The 21,294-nt window shown below is 64.9% G+C and overlaps 1 protein-coding gene across 1 annotated transcript in view; it reads right to left on the reverse strand.

The window, feature by feature from the left end:
• The window catches only part of COL7A1 (collagen type VII alpha 1 chain), a 30,690-nt gene extending 10,299 nt beyond the window's left edge, over positions 1-20,391 (reverse strand). The window contains exons 1-81 of the mRNA XM_058032040.1: positions 20,333-20,391; positions 19,681-19,771; positions 19,392-19,572; positions 19,150-19,309; positions 18,963-19,056; positions 18,721-18,879; positions 18,355-18,518; positions 18,128-18,257; positions 17,921-18,043; positions 17,216-17,365; positions 16,400-16,519; positions 16,136-16,282; positions 15,852-15,968; positions 15,628-15,777; positions 15,223-15,351; positions 14,992-15,138; positions 14,703-14,828; positions 14,490-14,633; positions 14,283-14,408; positions 14,063-14,209; positions 13,855-13,983; positions 13,630-13,776; positions 13,343-13,462; positions 13,112-13,258; positions 12,900-13,036; positions 12,690-12,816; positions 12,472-12,615; positions 12,243-12,400; positions 12,109-12,150; positions 11,941-11,967; positions 11,781-11,825; positions 11,485-11,577; positions 11,067-11,138; positions 10,742-10,777; positions 10,614-10,667; positions 10,352-10,420; positions 10,154-10,267; positions 9,823-9,849; positions 9,626-9,679; positions 9,455-9,517; positions 9,275-9,334; positions 9,094-9,129; positions 8,924-8,968; positions 8,734-8,769; positions 8,580-8,624; positions 8,438-8,473; positions 8,333-8,359; positions 8,203-8,232; positions 7,958-8,029; positions 7,801-7,860; positions 7,669-7,704; positions 7,451-7,531; positions 7,291-7,326; positions 6,222-6,266; positions 6,062-6,133; positions 5,730-5,774; positions 5,597-5,623; positions 5,479-5,520; positions 4,801-4,881; positions 4,620-4,655; positions 4,489-4,524; positions 4,323-4,403; positions 4,007-4,042; positions 3,761-3,832; positions 3,518-3,562; positions 3,299-3,334; positions 3,119-3,154; positions 2,923-3,027; positions 2,729-2,764; positions 2,524-2,559; positions 2,308-2,355; positions 2,154-2,189; positions 1,782-1,913; positions 1,437-1,646; positions 1,309-1,344; positions 1,118-1,162; positions 878-949; positions 712-756; positions 508-570; positions 377-421; positions 163-198 (exon numbers count right to left, since the gene is read on the reverse strand). Coding sequence (XP_057888023.1) covers positions 163-198; positions 377-421; positions 508-570; positions 712-756; positions 878-949; positions 1,118-1,162; positions 1,309-1,344; positions 1,437-1,646; positions 1,782-1,913; positions 2,154-2,189; positions 2,308-2,355; positions 2,524-2,559; positions 2,729-2,764; positions 2,923-3,027; positions 3,119-3,154; positions 3,299-3,334; positions 3,518-3,562; positions 3,761-3,832; positions 4,007-4,042; positions 4,323-4,403; positions 4,489-4,524; positions 4,620-4,655; positions 4,801-4,881; positions 5,479-5,520; positions 5,597-5,623; positions 5,730-5,774; positions 6,062-6,133; positions 6,222-6,266; positions 7,291-7,326; positions 7,451-7,531; positions 7,669-7,704; positions 7,801-7,860; positions 7,958-8,029; positions 8,203-8,232; positions 8,333-8,359; positions 8,438-8,473; positions 8,580-8,624; positions 8,734-8,769; positions 8,924-8,968; positions 9,094-9,129; positions 9,275-9,334; positions 9,455-9,517; positions 9,626-9,679; positions 9,823-9,849; positions 10,154-10,267; positions 10,352-10,420; positions 10,614-10,667; positions 10,742-10,777; positions 11,067-11,138; positions 11,485-11,577; positions 11,781-11,825; positions 11,941-11,967; positions 12,109-12,150; positions 12,243-12,400; positions 12,472-12,615; positions 12,690-12,816; positions 12,900-13,036; positions 13,112-13,258; positions 13,343-13,462; positions 13,630-13,776; positions 13,855-13,983; positions 14,063-14,209; positions 14,283-14,408; positions 14,490-14,633; positions 14,703-14,828; positions 14,992-15,138; positions 15,223-15,351; positions 15,628-15,777; positions 15,852-15,968; positions 16,136-16,282; positions 16,400-16,519; positions 17,216-17,365; positions 17,921-18,043; positions 18,128-18,257; positions 18,355-18,518; positions 18,721-18,879; positions 18,963-19,056; positions 19,150-19,309; positions 19,392-19,572; positions 19,681-19,762 — 6,636 coding nt within the window. The 5' untranslated portion in view covers positions 19,763-19,771; positions 20,333-20,391. The remainder of the gene's footprint in view (positions 1-162; positions 199-376; positions 422-507; positions 571-711; positions 757-877; positions 950-1,117; positions 1,163-1,308; positions 1,345-1,436; positions 1,647-1,781; positions 1,914-2,153; positions 2,190-2,307; positions 2,356-2,523; positions 2,560-2,728; positions 2,765-2,922; positions 3,028-3,118; positions 3,155-3,298; positions 3,335-3,517; positions 3,563-3,760; positions 3,833-4,006; positions 4,043-4,322; positions 4,404-4,488; positions 4,525-4,619; positions 4,656-4,800; positions 4,882-5,478; positions 5,521-5,596; positions 5,624-5,729; positions 5,775-6,061; positions 6,134-6,221; positions 6,267-7,290; positions 7,327-7,450; positions 7,532-7,668; positions 7,705-7,800; positions 7,861-7,957; positions 8,030-8,202; positions 8,233-8,332; positions 8,360-8,437; positions 8,474-8,579; positions 8,625-8,733; positions 8,770-8,923; positions 8,969-9,093; positions 9,130-9,274; positions 9,335-9,454; positions 9,518-9,625; positions 9,680-9,822; positions 9,850-10,153; positions 10,268-10,351; positions 10,421-10,613; positions 10,668-10,741; positions 10,778-11,066; positions 11,139-11,484; positions 11,578-11,780; positions 11,826-11,940; positions 11,968-12,108; positions 12,151-12,242; positions 12,401-12,471; positions 12,616-12,689; positions 12,817-12,899; positions 13,037-13,111; positions 13,259-13,342; positions 13,463-13,629; positions 13,777-13,854; positions 13,984-14,062; positions 14,210-14,282; positions 14,409-14,489; positions 14,634-14,702; positions 14,829-14,991; positions 15,139-15,222; positions 15,352-15,627; positions 15,778-15,851; positions 15,969-16,135; positions 16,283-16,399; positions 16,520-17,215; positions 17,366-17,920; positions 18,044-18,127; positions 18,258-18,354; positions 18,519-18,720; positions 18,880-18,962; positions 19,057-19,149; positions 19,310-19,391; positions 19,573-19,680; positions 19,772-20,332) is intronic.
• Between the last annotated feature and the right edge of the window lie 903 nt (positions 20,392-21,294).

The raw sequence follows: 21,294 nt of genomic DNA on the forward strand, positions 1-21,294 counted from the left end.
GTAACACAAGCCTGGACAGGTCCTGCTAACATGCAGGGGGCCAAGGACCCAGCCCAGCAGCAGTGTGACCCCCACGGTTTCACCAAGCATTCACAGCCAGGAGCCCCCAGCTGTGTGTGAGGGGGTGGGACACAGGGACCTGGGAGACACACAGACACCTACCGGGCGTCCCAGCACGCCAGGGAAGCCTGGCACGCCCTGCAAAGAACCACATCACGGTCAGTGGGCAAGGGGAAACCCACACCTCCACACAGCCTTGCCTGCCCCAGAGGTGAATGAGGCAGAAACGCTCCTGCTGGTGCTGGTGCTGGCTGGTGTGGCACCACAGGAGCTCCCCCAGTCCCAGCCTGCATCTCTCCACCATATCTCCACTCACCGGCTTCCCCTCAGGGCCTGCCAGCCCTCGCTCACCCGGGAGGCCCTGGAGCAAAGGATGGAGACAGGGATGGGGTCAGTGCCAGGCAGGTCTGGGGGCAGTGCCAGGCAGGGGAGCTGTGTGGCACTCACCGGGCTGCCGTCCCTGCCCTTCTCGCCAGGCTCCCCACGGTCACCCCTCAAGCCACCTTCACCCTGCAGTGGGGACAGACACGGCGTCACAGGACAGGCAGGGACCTTCCCATGGCCTCCCAGGGCCTGCTGAGGGCTGTGCCCAGCAGTGCCCTCACCCAGGGCTTTGCTCCCTTTTGACAGGGGAGACTTATAACCTCAGACCTTGTCTCCTTTGGGTCCCCGCTCGCCCTCAGCTCCGGGCTCACCCTGTAAGGGGAAGAAGACAGATGCCATCAGCCCTCACTGACCACCATCCTCGGCCCCAGCCCATGATGCTGCCCCAGCTTGGTTATCTCAGCTGCCTTCTCCTTTCAGACCAGCCACACACCTTGGCTCCTTTGGGTCCGATGGGGCCACGCTCCCCCGGGAGGCCCATCAGGCTGCCCTCCACCACGTCCACCTGTGGGCAGGGCACAGTCAGGGCCAGCACCCAGGGCACCTCAGGAAGGATCCCTCAGGGGCAAAGCCCTCCCCAGGCCCCTAAGCCAAGGGACTGGGTGTGGCCATCCATCCCCAGAGGGGCAGGCTGGCATTTTGATGATGATCCCCAGGAGCAGCCATCACCTACCTTGGGCCCTGGGGGCCCCGGTGGTCCAGGCAAGCCATCCCTTCCCTGAGAAGGGCAGAGAAATAGGGTGAGTGTCAAAGGGCACGGGAGAGCAGAGGAAATGGGCATCTGCTTGCCCCACAGAGAGCCCTGCATCCCCTCAAGAGGGGCACAGCACCAGAGGGGATGGAGGGCACCATGTCCCAGCTCACCTGCTCCCCTCGGTCGCCCTTCTCGCCGCGGTCGCCCTGTGCAAACACCGTGGTGGCTGTCACGGGGCTGTCCCCAGGCCCCCAGAGCAGGTCCCCCAGACTCACCCCGCACCTCCACACACACTCACCTTCTCGCCGGACCTCCCGGATTCCCCCAGCTCCCCAGCCCGGCCCGGCACCCCAGGAATGCCTGGCTTGCCAGGCTCCCCTGGCTGCCCAGGCGGGCCCTCGGGCCCCCGCTCACCCACGGCCCGGCCCATGGGGCCCTGGGGGCCGGGGGTACCTGGGTCTCCCTTGTCACCTTTGGGTCCTCGCTCGCCAGGGAAGCCTAAGGAGCCCTGCAAGACAAAAGCTGCGCTGCCAGAGCCAGCCCTGAGGCAGGGCTGTGAGCCCTCCCCATGAACCCCCAGCCAGCCCAGAAAGCAGGAGTGGGGCAGAGTGCTGGGCCTGGCATCCAGCCTGGCTCCACTCACCTCTCGGCCCGGGGGCCCCCTCTCTCCTGGATCCCCCCGAGAGCCCTTCTGGCCCCGCAGCCGCTCGATCGCCGGCGGAAACGAGTCTGAGCTGCCATCATAGGCACCCGTGAGCTCCTTCAGGGATGAAACCTGGCAGGGAAGAAGACAGGTGCCATCAGCCTTGCTGACCACCATCCTCAGCCCCAGCCCATGATGCTGCCCCATCAACATGGGGAAGGAGGAGAGAGCATAAGTGGAACCAGCTGCAGCAGCACCCCACAGTCCTGCCAACCCATACTAAATTGCTCAGATCCCCCAGCACCTCCCATGCCCTCCTCCTGCTGCCATGTGGCAGGAAAAGCCCCAGCCTGACAGTGAGGAAATACATACCTTGATGCCAAGTGCTTCCAGGCTACGTTCAATGTTCTGCAATAAAAAGACATTTAAAACAAAGTCGGTTCCCACCACAGAGGCTGTGGATGGTTCTCTGTCCCCCAGGGCTGAGGCTGCTGCCCCAGCACAGCAGGTCGGGGTAGGGACTCACCACTGTAGTGCCAGGGTCACCACGTGCTCCAGGGTTGCCAGGTCGCCCCTAGGTTTGGTGGAAAAGAGAGAATAAGGGAATGTACAGAGGTGCAGCAGGCGGGGTGAGCAGTGCTCTCCCTTGGAAGGTTTCAGAGTTAACACTTTGCCGCCTGCCAGGGGCTGTGGCTGTGACTGGGGTGCTCATAGCCTGTCAGGCTCAGTGCTGAGTACTCACCGGCTCCCCTCGCAGTCCAGGCTCCCCTGGGTCCCCCTGAAACACAGCAAAGGGATCAAGGGGAGCAGTCAGGCTGCCCAGCACCAGCTGCCGCACCAGGGTCCAGCCCTGTTATCTTGGGGATGGGGACTCTTGCCAGGGACTTATTCCCTTTGGGATGTAGTTCCCCCCCAGACCTTTGCCTTGGGGGCAGGAGCACACTTACCTTTGGTCCAGGAACCCCACGGAGGCCTGGGGAGCCCTAGAAGACACGGAGGGGACACAATAGCAGCCAGCTCCCACGGACACAGGGCAGACCCCTGAGGCAGCCATGGATGAGGGTCCTGCCTGCCTCAGAGCAGTCTGGACTCCAGGGTCTGGTGCTGAGGGGCACCATGGGGTGGAGAGAGAGCTACACACCTGGCCTGGGGGGCCAACCTGCCCTGGGACACCGGGGAGGCCCGGGGGGCCGAGGGGGCCTGGCACACCTCTGTCCCCCTGCTCGCCCTTGGCACCGTTGCGGCCCTGCCGAGAGAGCAGCGTCACCCCAGGGTCTGTGCCTGAGGGGCCAGGCACCCAGCACCCCATCACACACTCCTCCCTGGGGAGTACTCACCTCTCTCCCAGGCAGTCCTGCATCACCTTTGTCTCCCTAAGCAGGAGAGAAAGCAGCTGGAGGGATGGTGCCCATGCACTGCCCCAGGATGGTGCTCCTGGTCCGGGCGGGGTGGAGCCACCAGGCTTGTGGGGATCACATGGGGACCACACAGGAACCACCCATGGATCACCTCCTTACCTTCCTCCCATCCTCTCCTGGTGTCCCATCTTCTCCCTGGGAACAAAGGCTGCCCGTCAGTACCCCACTGAACTCTCTCAACATGGGTACAAACCCGAGGATGGCTCAGAGCATGGGGGTTCTTTGCCACGTGCTCCCCTTGCCTTATGCTGTACTGGGATCACTATCCCTCAGCATCCTGGGAGAGCCCCAGAGTCAAGCCCTGCTTCCCCTACTCACATTTTTGCCATTCAGGCCAGGCTTGCCATCCTCACCGGGTTTGCCCTGGCAGGAAAAGAAAGGCAGTGAGGGAGCCCCCCAGGCTCTCCCACCCCAGCCAGGGGTACCTGGGCCCCACTGGAGCCTCAAGGTGCAGGGAAGGGGGAGCTGGGAACAGGGGGAGCCCTTCCAGATGGATCCAGCTGTGACCCACAGAGGGCACGGGGCAGGATGTGTCCCTAGGGTGCAGCTGGTGGTACTCACAGGCACGCCAGGTGGCCCCAGGGGACCCACGGGGCCAGGGGGTCCCTGCTCCCCACGCAGCCCAGGCAGCCCCTGTGGGGAAAGGAGATGGTGGGAGCACAGGGCAGCCCTGGGAGCAGGGAGTGTCACTGGCAGCGGCACTCTGCTGGGACAGGGGAGAAGCATGGGGCAGGACACTGGTCCCTTGCAAGCCTGATGGCCCCAGCAGGAACACAGCCCAAACCCTCCCTCTCCAGAGGTACTTACATCCCGGCCAGGATCTCCCTGCTTACCCGGGTCCCCCTGCAGACAAGGAGGAGGTGAGGACAGGGACATTGCTACCCTGCCACAGGCTCCCCCTGCAGAGCATCCCCAGCCTGGAGCAGGGGGTGTCCATGGGGACAGCTCCTCCCAGCCCATCACCCCTCTGTCCCCCAGCTCCCACCCAGGCACAGAGCTTCCCAGCCCATCATCCCTCTGTCCCACAGCTCCCACCCAGGCACAGAGCTTCCCAGCCCATCATCCCCCTGTCTCCCAGCTCCCACCCAGGCACAGAGCTCCCCCCAGGCTGGCCCACACTCACCCTCAGCCCAGCAGGCCCTGGGGGCCCAGGTTTGCCTTCCAGCCCATTGCGGCCATCCAGCCCTGGCGGGCCACGGTCCCCCTGTGGGAGAGCAGGGAAGGGTGGTTGGAGCTCTGGGGTGGGATGGGAGTGCTGTAGGACAACCCTCAGCCCCCAGCCCTCTCACCTTCTCTCCTGGCAGGCCTCGGTCCCCAGGGTCACCCTACGGGCCAAAGAGAAGTGAGCATCATCCCCCATTACCAGGAGCTGCACAGGGCAGGGTCCCCATTCAGACCCCATGGGAAAGGGGACACTCACCCGTGTGCCAGGGGGACCACGGGGACCCTCCACACCCTGCAAGAAAGAGACACCCTCAGCAGTGGGGCATGGAGGGATCCTGGCTGCTCAGCAGGCAGTGCCTGCACACCAGGACACCCAGCTCTGCAGAACATCACCCCTGATGCTGCCCAGTGCCCCCCACAGCAGCCCCAGCACCTACCCTCTCTCCAGGCACGCCAGGGGAGCCAGCGTCACCCCGGGCACCCTTGGCACCGTCCTCGCCTGGGTCCCCAGGGTCCCCCTGCCAGGGAAGGGCACAGTGGTCAGAGGCACTGTGCTGTACCAAGCCTGTGCCAGAGTGCACAGTGCTGGTGCTGTGTGGTTAAGGGCTGGGGTGAGAGGAATGCTCTCAAAATAAGAGGCAGAGGTGGAAAAAGAGGTGGCTGTGCTCAATGCAGCACCTGCTGGGCAGTGGGGGTCAGGGAGTGGCTGCAGAAAAAGGCACTGAGCAGCACTGCTGAGCCACAGAGCCACAGCTGGGGACACAGTGCCACCCTGCACAGGGCACAACCTGTGGCCAAAATTGTCCTGAGCCTCAGCTGGGTTGTAAATTGTAAAAGCAGAATTCCCAGTGAGTTGGGTGCCGCCATGGGACCCCTGTGGGGCTGGGGAGCTAGGAGCACACCAGCTCCTTTGGAAACCTCAGCCCTACAGGGCCTCCTCCATCACAGGGCATGAGTGTCAGCCCCTGTGCCCTGATGTGCTTCTCAGTCATGGGACACATCAGCTGCTTGTGGCTGCTTTGGCCAGGGAGGGCTTGATGGGTCCCAGTGGGCAGGCAGATCCCAGAGGACAGCAGGGGTATCCCACCCCAGCATCCCAAGCACTCAGTCATTACCTTCTCACCCTTTATCCCCACTCCTCCGGGCCCAACATCGACCTGTGGGGCAGAGAGGAGCTGTGGATGGGGCTGGACACCAGCCCCTGGGCAGGGAGAACAGGGAGGCAGAACTTACAGCTCGTCCTGGGGGTCCGGGAGGCCCCTGAAAGAAGGGCAAGGGAAGCAGGTTAAGGGGAGCTGGCACAGCCCTGGGGAGGGCACAGCTGGCTCTGGGGTGGGGGGCCACGTGTGGCCCTGCCATCACTCACTGGGTCCCCACGGTCACCCTTGCTCCCTGGTGCTCCAGGGCTGCCCTGCAGGAAAGAGGGATGGAGTCAGGGGGGGAGGGAAGGGGGGACCCGTGGGGTGTGGGTCCTGTGGGGCAGTGATCTGTGAGGGGTGGTGGGTGTGGGACAGTGATCTGTGAGGGCTGGTGGGTGTGGGACAGTGATCTGTGAGGGGTGGTGGGTGTGGGGCAGTGATCTGTGAGGGCTGGTGGGTGTGGGACAGTGATCTGTGAGGGCTGGTGGGTGTGGGACAGTGATCTGTGAGGGCTGGTGGGTGTCCATGGAGCACTGGGCACACACGAGGGGCTACTCACATTCCTGCCTTCAGGTCCTGGGTCCCCCAGGTCGCCCTTCTCCCCAGGGGGGCCACGGTAGCCAGGGAGGCCCTGGGTGGGGGCAAAGGGAGGATGTGCATTAGCAGGAGAGGCCGTGAGGCTCTGTCCTGCCCAGGGTGCCCAGCAGCCCTGCACTCACCCGGGGCCCCCTGTCTCCAGGCTTGCCAGGCAGGCCTGCTTCTCCCTGTGGGGAAAAAGGGGGTCAGTGGGGGGCAGTGGGAACAGGGGCAGTGGGAACAGGGGCAGGGGGAACAGGGGCAGAGGGAAGGGGACAGTGGGAACAGGGGCAGGGGGAACAGGGGCAGAGGGAACAGGGGCAGTAGGAACAGGGGCATGGGGAACAGGGGCAGAGGGAACAGGGGCAGAGGGAAGGGGACAGTGGGAACAGGGGCAGGGGGAACAGGGGCAGAGGGAACAGGGGCAGTAGGAACAGGGGCAGAGGGATCAGGGGCAGAGGGAACAGGGGCAGAGGGAAGGGGACAGTGGGAACAGGGGCAGGGGGAACAGGGGCAGGGGGAACAGGGGCAGAGGGAACAGGGGCAGGGGGAACAGGGGCAGAGGGAAGGGGACAGTGGGAACAGGGGCAGTGGGAACAGGGGCAGGGGGAACAGGGGCAGTAGGAACAGGGGCATGGGGAACAGGGGCAGAGGGAACAGGGGCAGGGGAACAGGGGCAGTAGGAGCAGGGGCAGAGGGATCAGGGGCAGAGGGAACAGGGGCAGAGGGAAGGGGACAGTGGGAACAGGGGCAGGGGGAACAGGGGCAGGGGGAACAGGGGCAGAGAGAACAGGGGCAGTGGGAACAGGGGCAGAGAGAACAGGGGCAGTGGGAACAGGGGCAGAGGGAAGAGGGGCAGGGGGAAGAGGGGCAGAGGGATCAGGGGCAGTAGGAGGAGGGGCAGGGGGAACAGGGGCAGTAGGAACAGGGGCAGGGGGAACAGGGGCAGTAGGAACAGGGGCAGGGGGAACAGGGGCAGAGGGAACAGGGGCAGTAGGAACAGGGGCAGAGGGATCAGGGGCAGAGGGAAGAGGGGCAGAGGGATCAGGGGCAGTAGGAGCAGGGGCAGGGGGAACAGGGGCAGTGGGAACAGGGACAGTGGGAACAGGGGCAGAGGGAACAGGGGCAGGGGGAACAGGGGCAGTGGGAACAGGGGCAGTGGGAACAGAGGCAGAGGGAGCAGGGGCAGTGGTCCTAGGGACCCTCACTCACCGGGGTGCCTTCGTCACCTTTCTCTCCTCGCTCTCCCTGAGGCACAAATCAGTGGGCACCGGCCAGGAGAGAGGAGCACAAGTCAGCAGCATCCCCCTGCTCCCTGGCAGCCCCGCTGTGCCCAGGGCCACAGTGCCCAGAGCCCCGTGTCCCACACTACCTCCTTGCCGCGCAGCCCCGGCTGCCCCGGGGCGCCCGCTCGGCCCGGCTCCCCCTTCTCCCCCGGCTCTCCTGGGTCACCCTAGGCAGGGGAAGGGACAACAGTCAGGCCAGAGGCTGGGCAGCTGGAGAGAGAAGTGGCACAGCCTGCAGGGACAGCCCCTCTAGAGCCAGACAGACAGATGGACGGACAGACGAATGGAAGGGCAGCGACATCACCTTTGGGCCACTCCTGCCGGTGAGGCCAACGATGCCCTGGTGGTTGGAGAGGAAGAGCAGGTGTCACTTGGGGAGGGGCAGCTCCGTGGTCCCTGGCCAGGGGAGGGGTCCCCAGGGTGCCCCCAGACTCACCCGATCGCCCTGCTCGCCTTTGGGGCCAGCTGGCCCAGGGATGCTCAGGCCAGGGGGACCCTAAACGTGGAAGGACACAGCATGGAGCAACAGCACAGGCACCATGAGGCTGGGCAGGGCTGTGCCATGTGGTTCCTATCCTCAAGGCAGTACTTACACGGGCACCTTTATCTCCTGTGTCACCCTTGGGGCCAGGAGGTCCTTCTGGTCCTGGGAAACCTCTGTCACCCTGGAGCAGACAAAATCAGCACCCCAAACCACCCATTTCCCCACCCAAGGCAGCTGTGCACCAGGCTTAGGACCAGGATGAGCCCAGCTGTGCAATCCCCGTCCCCAGCCATGCCCACAGCCATGCCCACAGCCATGCCCAGAGGGTGGAGGGCACAGCTGGGCCAGGGTTACCTTCTCTCCAACACCAGCCACACTGGGAGCCTGCAGGGGAAGCAGAGGAGACCATGCTGGGCACTGCCCATGGCTCCCTGTGCTGGGGCTGGGGCAGGCAGAGCGGGAGCTGCTGGGCAGCATCACTTACTGGCCTGCCAGGTGGTCCTGGGTCACCCTGCAGAGAGACAGGTGTCACTGCCAGCCCCTTCCCCACAGACCCCTGCCACCCCATCGGGACCTCCCCTGCCCTTACCTTCTCCCCCCGGGGGCCACTCGGTCCTGGAGCTCCCTGTGGTGAGATCAGAGACCTCAGGGGGCTGGCAGTGCCTGGGAATGTGCACCCAGGGCATGGCAGCCCCTGGCTCCACAGCAGCACAGCCACCACCCCGACTCACCTCTCTGCCTGATGGCCCCGGGTGCCCGGGGGCTCCCATCTCACCCTGCACGAGAGGAGGAAGAGGAAGGTGTGGGGCATCCTGCCACCCCCTGCCAGCGTGGCTGCTCCAGGGCAGAGTGGGCATCACTCCACCATGCCCCAGGTGCACCTACCTTCTCACCCTGTGGGCCTGGCACACCACGGTCTCCCTGCAGAGCAAAGAGAGGAGGGTTCAGGGAGCCTTCCTCCCTCTGCATCACACTGCCCCAGAGCTCTTCACGAGTCAGCCCTGTGACAGCCATGCCCAGGCACTGCCACCAGCAGGTCCCAGGGACACCAGGACCCTGCCTGGGCACCTCTCACCTTCTCACCCGTCTCTCCCAGCTCGCCTGGCGCCCCACGGTCTCCCTGGTACAGGAGGAACAAAGGGTCAGCGGCAGGAGGAGCTCTGGGGACATCCTGGCACAGAACCAGAACCCCCTTCTCTCTGCCAAGGCATGGCAGGAGCATCCCTGGGTCCCTGCACTGCTCACCTTCCTGCCCTGCTCCCCCGGCGGCCCCCGAGGACCCTGCAGAGGAGAATGGAGACATTGTCACCTCTGTCGTGACAAGGCAACGCCCTGGCTGCCCAACCAGGAGGGGTCAGTGTGCCCTCGGGCCTGGCTCCTGGCATGGGCAGCTCCTGCCTGCCTTTCCTTCTCCCAGGACACTCACCCTGTCTCCTGGGTCCCCGGGGCGGCCGGGTGATCCTGGGAAACCTTCTGTGCCATCACCCTGGGGGCGTGGAAAGGTGAGAGCCATGCTCATGCCACAGGATGCCCATTAGATGGGAATCCTCACTCAGAGTGGTGAGAGGTCCAGCCCCCGTGGGGAGCATCCCTGCCACCTTCTCACCTTCTCTCCCTTCAGCCCAGGGGGCCCAGCAGGTCCCCGAGGCCCAGGGTCCCCAGGGAGCCCCTGCAAGAGAGACAATCTCAGCCTCTGGGATGTGACTCACCCTGGGCACACACAGCCAGTGCAGCCGATCCCCTCTGCCAGCCCCGTGGGCCTGGGGGCTCAACTCACTGGGGGTCCAGGGTCCCCTCGAGGTACTGCCCCATCCACGAATCCAGGGGGGCCCTGCAGACAGAAGGGTCAGCTCCTGTGTGCCTGCCCTGAGGGCTCAGTCCTCCCCAGCACTCCGAGGGGCTGCAGTGCCCTTGGACACCCAAGGGCCTCCATCCAGCAGGGTAGAGGAGTCAGGGAAATGCACGGCCACTCACCCTTTCCCCTCGGTCACCCTTCTCTCCCTGCAAGGGTGAAAAAAGCAAATTAGTTCTGGGCTAGTTCTGGGCTGTTCCCATGCCCTCCTTGAATAGGAGAGGAACATGCTGGGTAGAGCCATCATCAGTGGCATCAGGATATGTGCATGCCATGTGCCTCTCCCCACGCTGCCCTGTGCCAGCATCAGCTCGGGCACGAGCATCTTGTGCAGGCACAGCCCACAGGCAGGGCCAGCAGGAGCCCACAGGGAGCAGCTCCAAGCAGCTGCCTGCTCCCCATCCCTCTGCCCAGACATCCCCAGACTCCCTCATGCAGCACTGGGGGATTTACCTTCACAAACTCCCCAGGAGGTCCTGGTAGCCCCATGGGTCCGAGGGGACCAGGGGGGCCTGGGTCACCAAGAGGCCCCCGTGGGCCAGGGATCCCAGGTGGGCCAGGGCTGCCCTGCAGGACAGAGGGGCTCCATCAGCTCAGGTGTGGGCTGGGGTGCTGGCAGAGACCCCTTCACACCCGTATGCCCACACCTACCGGCACACCTGGCTCCCCTCTCGGGCCTGGCAGTCCCTGCCCTCCATCCGTGAGCACCCTGGGCTCTCCCTGCACCAGGACAGGGAGGAAAAATCAGTGACCACGTGTGCCACATGTGCCCTGCTGTGGCCACAGTGCCAGGGGTCTGGCAGGGAGAGGGGGAGGCCCTGGGGCCAGGAGATGCCAGGCATCAAGCTGTGCCCACCAGGGTCTCCAGAGCTCCCCAGGGACCCCCGTGGGGCAGCCTCTGCCCTTCACCTACCGGGTCACCTTTCTCCCCCTTTGGGCCAGGCAGTCCCGTGGGCCCACGTGTCCCCTGGGAAGGAAAGATGGGAATGAGGGGGGGTGTTGGGTGTGAGGAGGGGTGGGGAGGGTTGGGGCCATACTCACAGGATCCCCTCGAGGACCAGGGATGCCCTGGATGCCCTAGAAAACAACAGCTCAGGAGGTGAACACATCCCTGCCAGCCAGGGAGTGAGGATGGGATGAGATGGAATGGGGTGGCACGGCACGGCATGGCATGGCATGGCCAGCCAAAGCAAGGCTGGACAGCACACTTTGCCAGGGATACACCCACAGGAGCCAGCAGTGCCCCTGGCAGCTGCTGAGCCTCCCCCAGCTCAGGGAGCAGGGAAGCAGGGGCTGGCTCAGGGAGCAGGCAGGGCAATGGAGAGCCCAATGTGCAGCAGCAAAGCCAGGGGACACCCTTACTCACTGGCTGCCCAGGTGCTCCAGGATTCCCAGGGCGTCCAGGGCTTCCTGGTGCTCCATCAGCTCCAGGAAATCCCTGCAGGACAGAGGAGCATCATGCCAGCATGTGGTGTACCCCAGCACTGCCAGACTCCTTCAGTGCCCCAGGCAGTGCTGGCCCCAGCCCTGGGAGCTCAGGGCAGCCCCAAGGCAGGGCTGGATTCCAGGGTGCCCTTCCCCATGTGCTCAGCTGGGATGTGAGGGTGCAGTGTGGGGCTGGGCTGGGGTGTGAGGGTGCAGTGTGGGGCTGGGATTCTTCACCAGGAGTTCTCCTCCAGCGTAGGTGTGGAGACCAAAGGGACAAGGGGCAGTGAGAGGCCCCATGGAGCCAGGTCACTGTCCAAAGATCCTGGGGTGCCTAGGTGAGGGCCAGAGGTACTCACCCTGTCCCCCTTCCTGCCCGGACCCTCAGCACTCTCTCCTGGTGGACCCGGTGGCCCTGGTGGTCCTGGAGAGCCGGGAAGCCCATGGCGACCCTGGGGACACAGGGGAGGGGACAGGCTGGGTGGCAGGTGGTGGTCAAGAGGTGTTGCCTGTCCACCTCTGTAGCATGGGCTGGACAGGTCCTAGCCCCACACCCACCCACTGGCAGGACAAAGGGACATTAGGACATGGGGACCATGGCACTGCCCTCTCCAGGGAGCTGCCCCTCTTGTGCCCCCCTCCATCAGGTTATTACCGGCTGCCCAGGGAGACCTGGTGGTCCCGTACGTCCTTGCAGTCCCTGCAGAGACAAGGGCAGTAGTGAGCATCCCCTGTGAGCTGATGTTAGCCTGGTTTGGGACATGCAAACCTCCCGAAGCCACCAGCTGGTGGCAGGGTGTCCCCAAAGCACTCACAGCCTCACCGCGCTCTCCCTTCTCGCCCTGCAAGGGACAGAGGGAAGGGGTTAGGGGCTGGCACTCCTGTGCTTAACTCCCCAGTGGGCTTCTGCTGTCAGCAGCTAGGGGTCGGTGATCCATGCTGAGCACCTGTGGCACAGCATGGTACAGCCCTGAGAAGCTCACCTTGGGGCACTTCATAGTGCAGGGCTTTGGCTTTGGCTCCGGCTGGCAAGAAAAGACAAGCCTGTGTGAACCCAGGGATCAGAGCTTACATGGGCTGCTCCCCCTTCACACCCCCAGGCTACTCTGGCCCTTACCCTGGTGGAGATGATGGTGCAGAGGTCATCGGCGAGCTCTCCCTCCAGCTCTGCCAGGTCTCTGCCATGGTAGAGGTAGCGCGGGTCCTCACTGGTGACCATGCGCCGGAGCTGCTCCCGGTCTGCCCCCTCCATGCCCACTGCCAGCACCTGCACCCCTGAGCAGAGAGCACCCTCAGCACCCACAGAAATCCCTGCACACTCTGATGAGATCCCTATTAATCCTCACCCCCAGCCTTGACATCCCTGGCCACAGTGATGGCATCATCCCCCGAGGGGCTGTCAGCCACAACCACCAGCACTGCTGGAACCCCGGCACGGCGCCCTGCGCCAGGACTCAGCAGGTACGTCCTGGCAAAGGTCATGGCTGCCCCTAGACAGGGAGAAGGAAGGGACAGTCAGCAGGATCCCAGAAACACTGCCCCAGCTCCTAGAGCCGCCCCTCACCGATGTTGTTGCCGCTGGGCTCCTCGTAGCGCATGGTGCGGATCTGCTCCAGCACGGTGGGCAGGTCACTGGAGCGGTTGAGGAGCAGCCAGGGCAGGCTGCGGTAGCTGTACGTGGCCAGGGCCACCTGCAAGGGTGCAGGGGAGCAGTGGGCACCAGGGCCCACCCACAGCCCCCCGCCATGCCCCCAGTGCTGTGGCAGCAGCCTACCTGTGTGCCCTCGGGGCCCAGGCGCCCCAGGGCCGACACGGTGTTGGAGAGGAGGGTGCGCACAGCGCTGGCTCCAGAGGAGCTGTTGCGGGTGCCGTGTACCAGAAAGACAACGTCACCGAGGGCATCCCTGCAGACTGCGGGATGGCAAGGGATGAAGCCACCACCAGGGTGCAGACAAGCCCAGCCCACCCTGCAGGCTCCCCCAGTACCTGTGCGCTCGCTGACGGACGCCTCGGCTCCCGGAGTGCTCCCCAGGAGCGGCCGCAGGGTGAAGGTGTAGCGCTGGCCCAGGCGCAGCCCGGGGACCTGCTGGGAGCTGGCAGTGCTGGGCAGCGTCCGCGCCCTCTCCCCACCAGCTGCCGCCCAGGGCACAGTCAGAGGGATCAGCAGGCCCCTGCGGGGATGCCGCCCACCGTCCTGGGGCCACCCACTCGTCTCACCTGCGGGAGGGCTCCAGGAGAGGATATAGCCAGAGGCACCGGGCACCGGGGTCCAGGTGAGAGTCAGCGAATCCCTCTGCACCTCCGTCACCCGCAGGCCGGTGATGCGGCTCGGGGCAGCTACCAAGGGGGAGCAAAGGGTGTCCCAGCTTCATGGGGCAGCCCCCAATGTGCTCCCTCCCCAGCCCAATGCTGGGACAGTCCGTCCCTGGGTGCCCCTCTGGGCTCAAGCCGTGTGTCAGGGGGCTCATGCTGCCTTTGCCCCAGGCAGACAGTCAGTCCCTTACTGGTGATGGCAGTGATGGTGGCGGGCTCGCTCTCCCGGCCGCCAGCCAGGCTGGTGATGCTGATGTGGTAGTGCCGGCCCACTTCCAGTCCCGACAGGGTATAGGAGCTGGAGGTGGCTGGGAGCTGCTGGCTCTGCTGGGGCCCCCCTGGCAGGGGCAGAGAGGGGTGAGGGGGTGAGGGTGGGGGCTGGCAGAGATGCAAGGGCTCCAGCCAGCTGTGCTTACCTTCAGCCAGGCGCCAGAACAGGCGGTACCCGGTGCTGCCAGGCACTGGCAGCCAGGCCAGGCGCAGGCGGTGCTCCGAGGCCTCGGTCACCTGGAAGCCGCTGACGGGGCGTGGGGGCACTGCCTCGGCTGCGGGGCAGAGGGGCAGGCATCAGGAACAGGTGTGCCCAGCGCCACCCTGGGGTGATGCCCCTGCCCCAGCACTCACGGGTGGTGACCACAATGGAGACGGGGTTGCCTTCCCGGTTGCCAATGAGTGCCGTCACCTTCACGGTGTAGGAGACGCCTCCCTCCAGGTTGGGGATGTCAAAGGAGTTGGTGTGGCCAGGAACTCGCCGGCTGTTCTCCGAACCCCCTGCCAAGGACTGTGGCATCAGGCCCCCACCCTGCTGCCCTCACAGCCCATCCCCATCCCTGTCCCACAGTACCGTCCCTGCGGCTCCACACCACACGGTAGGCAGTGGCTCCCGGCACACCGACCCAAGTGACACGGGCAACATTGCTCCTGGATGCCTGCACCTCCAGCTGCGTCACCTTCCCCACCTGCTCTGGCACTGTGACACCAAGAGGGCCACTGTCACCCCGGGTCACAGCCGATGGCACCAGACAGCACTGTCAGGCAGGGGTTACCTCACCTATCCGTCCCGTGGCAGTGACAGGGCTGCCCTCACGGCCATCCACAATGGCTGAGACACTGATGGTATAGACAACGCTGGTGTGCAGCCCATCGATGGTGAAGGTGGTGGGGTCAGCAGGGAGGAAGCGGGATTTCTTCACACCTGAAAGATGGCTGGGATAGGAAGGGCTCCAGCAGTGCTGCCCCAGCACCCCATGGTCCATCCACTCACCATCACTGCCTTGCCACGTCAGCAGGTAGCCCCCAGCACCCGGCAGCCCTCGCCAGGTGACCCGCAGCTGGCTGGGACCGGCCTCCATCACCCGCAGATCCGAGATGCTGCCCACCTCTGGGTACTCTGCACCACCCCATAACACCACAGCATCACCCTGGGGAGTCCAAAGGAACCCCACAGCCAAGCTGCCATCCCAAGGGGTTGCAGGGGCATAGAGACAGCTGCATGCCAGAGTGGTAACATGCAGTACCAGAACTCCTGGCACCAAACCCTGCCGTGGACTTACTGAGGCGGACGGTGAGCGTGGCAGCACTGCCCTCCCGGCCGCCTGCCAGTGCCGAGACATGCACCAGGTACGCGACACCCTCCTGCAGGTCACCGAGCTCCAGCCCTGTCTGGCTGCCAGGGACGCGCCTCGTCCTCTCCGTGCCATCTGCCAGGGGGAGGGCAGTGCAGTGGCTCGGTGCCAGCTGTCAGGATGCCCCTGGTGCCACCCTGGCCCTGCCCACAGACTCACCCTGGGTGTTGCGCAGCACCACTTTGTACTCGGTGGCACCGGGGACAGCGGTCCAGCTCAGCCGTGCCCGCCTGCCCGACTCCTCCACGAGCCGCAGGTCTGACACAGCACCCACGGGTGCCTCCACGCCTGTGAGGGGACACGTCAGGCACAGCTGGAGGGGCACAGCCTGGACAGCACAACCCCCACACTCAGCACAGCCCCCACACTCAGCACAGCCCCCACACTCAGCACAGCCCCCACACTCAGCACAGCCCCCATACTCATCCTGGGCTGTGACCACACAGCTGGGGCTTCTCATGGCCAAGGCAGTCCTCAGGCTGAGCAATGCCCATTGGCACATCCCTCCATGCCAAAGGCTTGGAATGCTGGGGGACAGCTCAGGGGACCCACAGCAGCACTGACCTGTCTGAAAGGTGGTGACAGGGGTGGCCACCTCCCCACCATCGTAGAGCGTGTAGAGGGTGATGCGGTACTCAGTGCCCGGCTTCAGCCCCGTCAGCTGGTAAGTATTGGTGCTGCTGGGGAGAGACACTGTTCTGGGGGGCTCTGGTCCTGCAGGAAGGGAAGGATCACAGCCAGCTGCTGGCATGGAGGGCCCAAAGGGGCAACAGGCACCCTGAGCCTACCTGTGGCTCTCTTCCACTCCAGCCGGTAGCCACGAGCATCACGGGCACTGGTCCAGAGCACTTGGATGGATGTGGGGCCCAGGATGTTGGTCTGCAGCGTCTGGTCTGTACCTGCCTCTGCAAGAGGGACCCCGTGGGTCAGGCTACCTTGTGCCACCCTGCTGCCAGCCACCCAGCCCGTGTCCCCGGTCCCCACACATGGCAAGGATAGGGGCTATGAGGGCTGCTCCCTGCCCCCTCCCATGCACAGCAGCAGGATGGCATCACCTGTACCCAACACCTACCTGTCCTCTGCCGCACAGTGGCCGCGGGCCCCTCCAGCTGCCTGAAGAGTGGGGCCACCGTCACCACATAGTCAGTGTTGGGCTGCAGCCCCACCAACGCGTGTGACATCTGCCCGGCATCCAGATCCACCCTGTGCCTGTCCTGCCCTGTGGGAGCCAGTGCAGCAGTGCCTTGGGGATGTCAGGCAGCAGGTGCCACCAGCTCCCTCCTGTCCTTCCTCAGGGACCAGCAGAAGGGGCACAAGCTGTGGGAGAGGCACCTACCTGTGCGGGTTGCCCAGGAGAGGCGGTAGCCGGTGGCGCCGCTGACAGGCTGCCAGGCCAGCAGCATGCTCTGTGCTGACACGTTGTGCACTGTCAAGTGCTGCACGCCCACCAGGTGCCCTGTGGGAGTGAGGTAATTGTCCATCTCCCCCAAGGGAATGGGGCAGCAGGAAGCACCTTCACCTGCAGGCCACTGTCTCCAGGAAGCCCCCTTGCCCTGCTCACCAGTGCCAACCACACTGAGGTCACTTCGTGCAGCCCGTGCTCAGGCAGCTCCTTCAAAGCATCAAACTGTGCAAAATGGAGCTCAAATGTCTTCCTCTTAATGCCTTAAATACTTTCTGTGGGTTAAGACTGCCTGGGGCAGCTGAAGGAAATGGTTTGCCAAAATCGGATGCTTGCAAAGGTGCTGCCCTGGGGCCTCAGCCCCACTCCTACCCGGAGATGCTTTCCAACAGCCTCTGCCCTGGTGGAAACCACACTTTCCTACCACAGAGCACTGCACTGTACTCAAACCCTGCATTCTTTCAGTCAACATTTTTTACATCATGGGAAGAAAGCTCTGGTGGAAACACTCCCAGAAGGCTGCAAAGGAAATTGGGAGCACACAGTGCTGCATCCTGCCCTGGGAGCAACTTCTGGGGCCCAGAGCATCGCCTTGTAGCCATGCTCACCTGTGTCTCCATCCCACCCCCACAGGCAGCAACAGGCCAGGCAGCCCCATCCCAATGAGGCACAGTGATGGGAGGGGGGCATCCCTGTGCTGGAAACCCATTCCTAGCCCTGGCTGGGCCCAGGGGTTGGCACAGCACTTACGTGTCCGGGCGGTGAGGGTGGCAGGGGCAGCGGGCTGCTGTGCATAGTGGGGCTGGAGCATCACCACGTACTCAGTGTTGGGCTGCAGGTTGCTGAGTGTGGCTGACTGTGCACTGGCCATCAGGCTCTTCTCCTCTCTTTGAGGTGCTCCTGGAGGGGTGTGGGGGGCACAGGGAAATAGCACACACCAGGCCCAGCAGGGAAGGGGTGTCTGTGGGCCTGCACCCTGCCCTGAGGATGCCAGTCAGTGCCAGGGGTGGGGAGCACTGGGAAGAGGCTGGGACGTGGGCCAGGGCAGGGGCACCCCCTGGAGCGCCCAAGGCCAGGGTGAGACTGCCAGGTGTGTGGCTCCAGCCCCGTCCCTGGCTGGAACGGGGGTCTGCTGCCTGCTCCTCATGTGCAGCAGCCATGAGGGCACACGCCAGGCCCCCAGCCATTGTGCACGCCCAAGCACACACCCTGAACCTTGCACATGAAGCCTCGGGGTGCGGGAATACACAGGCTGCCTGCACAGCTCTGCACAGCACGCGCCCCACGCCCAGCGCACGCGTGCCAGCTGCCGTGTGAGGGTGGGTGGATACACACCCACAGCACTCTGGGCAGGCATCCCTGCATTCACACTCATCCCTGCATCCCTCTGCCCAGGGGCTGCACACAGGCAGGGAGCCCGGGCAGCACCGACCCTCGCAGAGCCCACGCCCTCACCTTGCACAGCGTAGCTGAGGCTGTAGCCCCGGGGGGGCTCGGGGCCAGGCTGCCAGGCCAGCCGCAGAAAGGTGGGTCCAGCCTCCACCACGCGAAAATCCAGCACGGAGCCAGCACGGCTTTCTGGAGCACACAGAAGCAGGGATAAGTGATAAGTCCCCAGCCCCACGCCTGAACTCACCCATCCCTGCAGCCATGGACACTCACGGGTCCGTGCTCGGCCGGACACGGACTCGCCGATGCTGTTGGCGTACTGGGCGGTGACAGTGACCAGGTACTCTGTCCCAACACGCAGTCCCCGCAGCACAGCGTTTGTCTCCCGTGGCCCCACGCTCACCTGGGCAGGAACAACGTCACCCCCCATCTGCCCCAGGCCACACGTGGAGCCACCAGGAACCCCCAGGAGCTCTGAGCAGTCAGCTGGGGACACTCACCTCCTGCCTCTCTGCCAGGACAGGCTGCCCTAGCCCCGTCAGCGGCACGTACTGCACCCGGTAGCCGGTGATGGGGCCGCTGGCTGCTCTCCAGCGGACCCGCAGATGGTCGAGGCCCCGCTCCGGGATCTCCAGGTTGGAGGGGCCAGTGTGGCTTGGCCCATCTGTGGGGTAGCACAGGGGCTGTTGGCTCCACAGTGCATGAAGCAATGAGGAGATCTTGCTGTGGCAGCACAGATGTGTGCCCAATGGGATGGGATGGCCAGGAGGTCATTTTGGGGGTGGGATGGATGCTAAAGGTGCACAGTCTTGCACCCAGCACTGTCAGCCCCTGTGCCCCTCAGGGAGAAGGATGGGGGCCCATACCCAGCAGGCGCAGGGTGCCCCCAGCAGTGGTGCACACCCTCCGTGTTATCAGTGGCACCAGCGTGTCCAGCAGCTTGAAATCACCGACGTAGAAGAAGAAGGCGTCAGTAGGCATCGAGGCCACACGGACCAGCTCCTTGCGGTCAGCGTTCTTAATACCTGGGACACAGGGAGATGATGAGTGAGGGGGGAACCTGAACCCAGCAGAAGACTCTTTCATGTGCTGCAGAATCCTCACTCACCCACAGCAAAGACCTTGATGCCCTGGCTCTTCAGCTTTGCTGCTGGCCCCTCAGCATCATCCTGGGACTTGCCATCCGTGATGAGAATGCAGATCTGCAGGGCCAGGAAAGGGCTGTGGGATCCAGCATGGGGTCCATGGGCCTGACACTTCTCCCCATGTTGCCAGGGTCACTGCTCTGCACGTACCTGGGGGACCCCAGGCCGGCGCTGCGTGGGGCCAAAGAAGTTGTCAGCAATGTAGCGGAAGCCAGCGCCTGTGCGAGTGTTGCCACCCTTGTAGCTCAGCTGCTGGATGGCCCTCCGGACACTTGTGCCATCAGTGTGCTGGGAGAATGAGAACTCCACCCTGGGGAGTGCAGGGGGACACTGTCACTGTCACCCAGCCCTGCCACCCTGCACCCCACCCATGCCCCCTGCCTTGGGCTCACCGTGGGTCATCACTGTACTGTGCCATGGCAAAGCGCACTGCCTTCTCACCCACCACCTGCACAAAGGGCCCCACCAGCTCCTCCATGAAGGTGCGGACAGCTCGGAAGTTGTTCCTTCCGATGCTGGATGAGCCATCCACCAGGAAGGCGATGTCAGCCTCCAGCACATCCTCACACACTGCTGCGGAGCAGTGACAGCACTCAGGGCACAGACTGGCACTGTGGCACATTGGTGCTGAAGCCCTCTTACTGTCCCACCCACCGTGCAGACCCAGTGCTCAGCGCCTACCTTGGCTCCTCTTCTGTGCCATGGCAGCTGGAGGACGCAGGAGCGCCGGGAGCACAGCCAGGAGCAGGAGTTGGCTGCTCATCGTGGGAGCCTGCAGGACAGGATGCTGCCCCCACGGTCCCACACCAGCCCCAAGCCTTGGGGACAGCAGTTCGGGAGGTTCCCAGTAGCGCCCGTGCCAGAACGCCTGGCAGCGCTGGGCGGGCAGGGTGCCAGTGCCACCCCGGGCACCTCAGGGCGCGGAGAGAGCCCCGCTCCGGGCCGGGACAGGCGGCGGGAGCCGGCCCGTGAACGGCTGGTGGGGGGAATACAGAGAGCCCCGGCCCGGCTACAGCCCGGGATCTGCCTCTGCCACCCCTTCCCCTGCCCCACGGCACGGCATGGGCATCAGCGCCCTTGGCCGCCGCCCGCAGGGGCTCCTCCGCCCCGGGAAGGTGCTCCAGGGCAGGGGGAGCCAGCGCGGGCAGCCCGGCCTGCCAGCCCCTGTCCCGCCGCACGGAGGGCACCTGGCCCGGTACCCCCGCGATGTCCCAGCCCCAGCCCAGCCCGGCCCGGGCGGTGCCAGCCCCGCCGCGGAGCGCGGCCGAGTGCCCGCGGTGCCCCTGAGGAGGTTCCGACCTCCCCGCAGTGCCCCCCCCAGCTCCAGGCTCACCCGCCGCCCCCGCGGGGCCGCTCCGTCCCGCACCGCTCCGAGCCGTTCCGTTCCGTGCCGAGCCGTGCCGGGCGCAGGCGGTGCCGGCGCGCACCGGCCCCCGCCGCTCCCGCCCCTTTATGGAGGGCGGCCCGGAGCAAGGGCCGGGGGGAGCGGAGCGGCGCGGCCCCCGCCCAGCCCGGCCTCCCAAAGGGCTTTTCCCACCGCTCCCGAGAGGGAAGGAAGGAAGGAAGGAAGGAAGGAAGGAAAGCAGCTCCTGAGGCTCTCCCCGCTCCAGGGCCACCCGGGCTGCCCCGCGGCTGCACGGCGTGCAGGCTCCGGGATGGGGATGGAGCAGGACAGGGCTGGACACCCGGGAACGGCTGCGGCTGGGTTTGCCACCGAGACCTCCGTGAGGGGCTGAGTGGGCTCCAGTAAGGCTCAAAGCAGTTTTCCATCCAGCATCCACATCTTTCAGGAAGGTGAGCACCTCTGGCACCTGCCAACCAGGAGCTGGCCATCCACTTCCATCTATCCGTCCATCCATCCATCCATCCATCCATCCATCCATCCATCCATCCATCCATCCATCCATCCATCCATCCCAGGGAAATGTGTCCCGGAGACTTGGGGCCTGGATCCAGGCAGACCTGGTTGGAGCCGCCACAGGGACTTGAGCCCCTGGCACCATCTGGGTTAAAGCCTGGCTCTGAGCACCAGCCCTGGGAAGGGCACTGGGAGTGAAGGGCTGCTCCCCATGCCAGCACAGCTCCCACCAGGCTGCAGGACAGCCAGGCCTCATCCAGGATCCTTCCTGCACATAGGGCTAGGGGTACCCCAGCACGTGGGGCCCTGGCACCCATGGCTCTAGTACGGGGACTGTGCTGGAGTCAGCTGTGGGAACATCATCCTGCCCTGCTCAAAACACCATCTCACTGCAGGCTTGTGGCTGAGACCTACCCCGGAGCTGGAGACACTTGCTG

Source organism: Melospiza georgiana, chromosome 11, assembly GCF_028018845.1.
Source record: "Melospiza georgiana isolate bMelGeo1 chromosome 11, bMelGeo1.pri, whole genome shotgun sequence".
Lineage (NCBI taxonomy): Eukaryota > Metazoa > Chordata > Aves > Passeriformes > Passerellidae > Melospiza > Melospiza georgiana.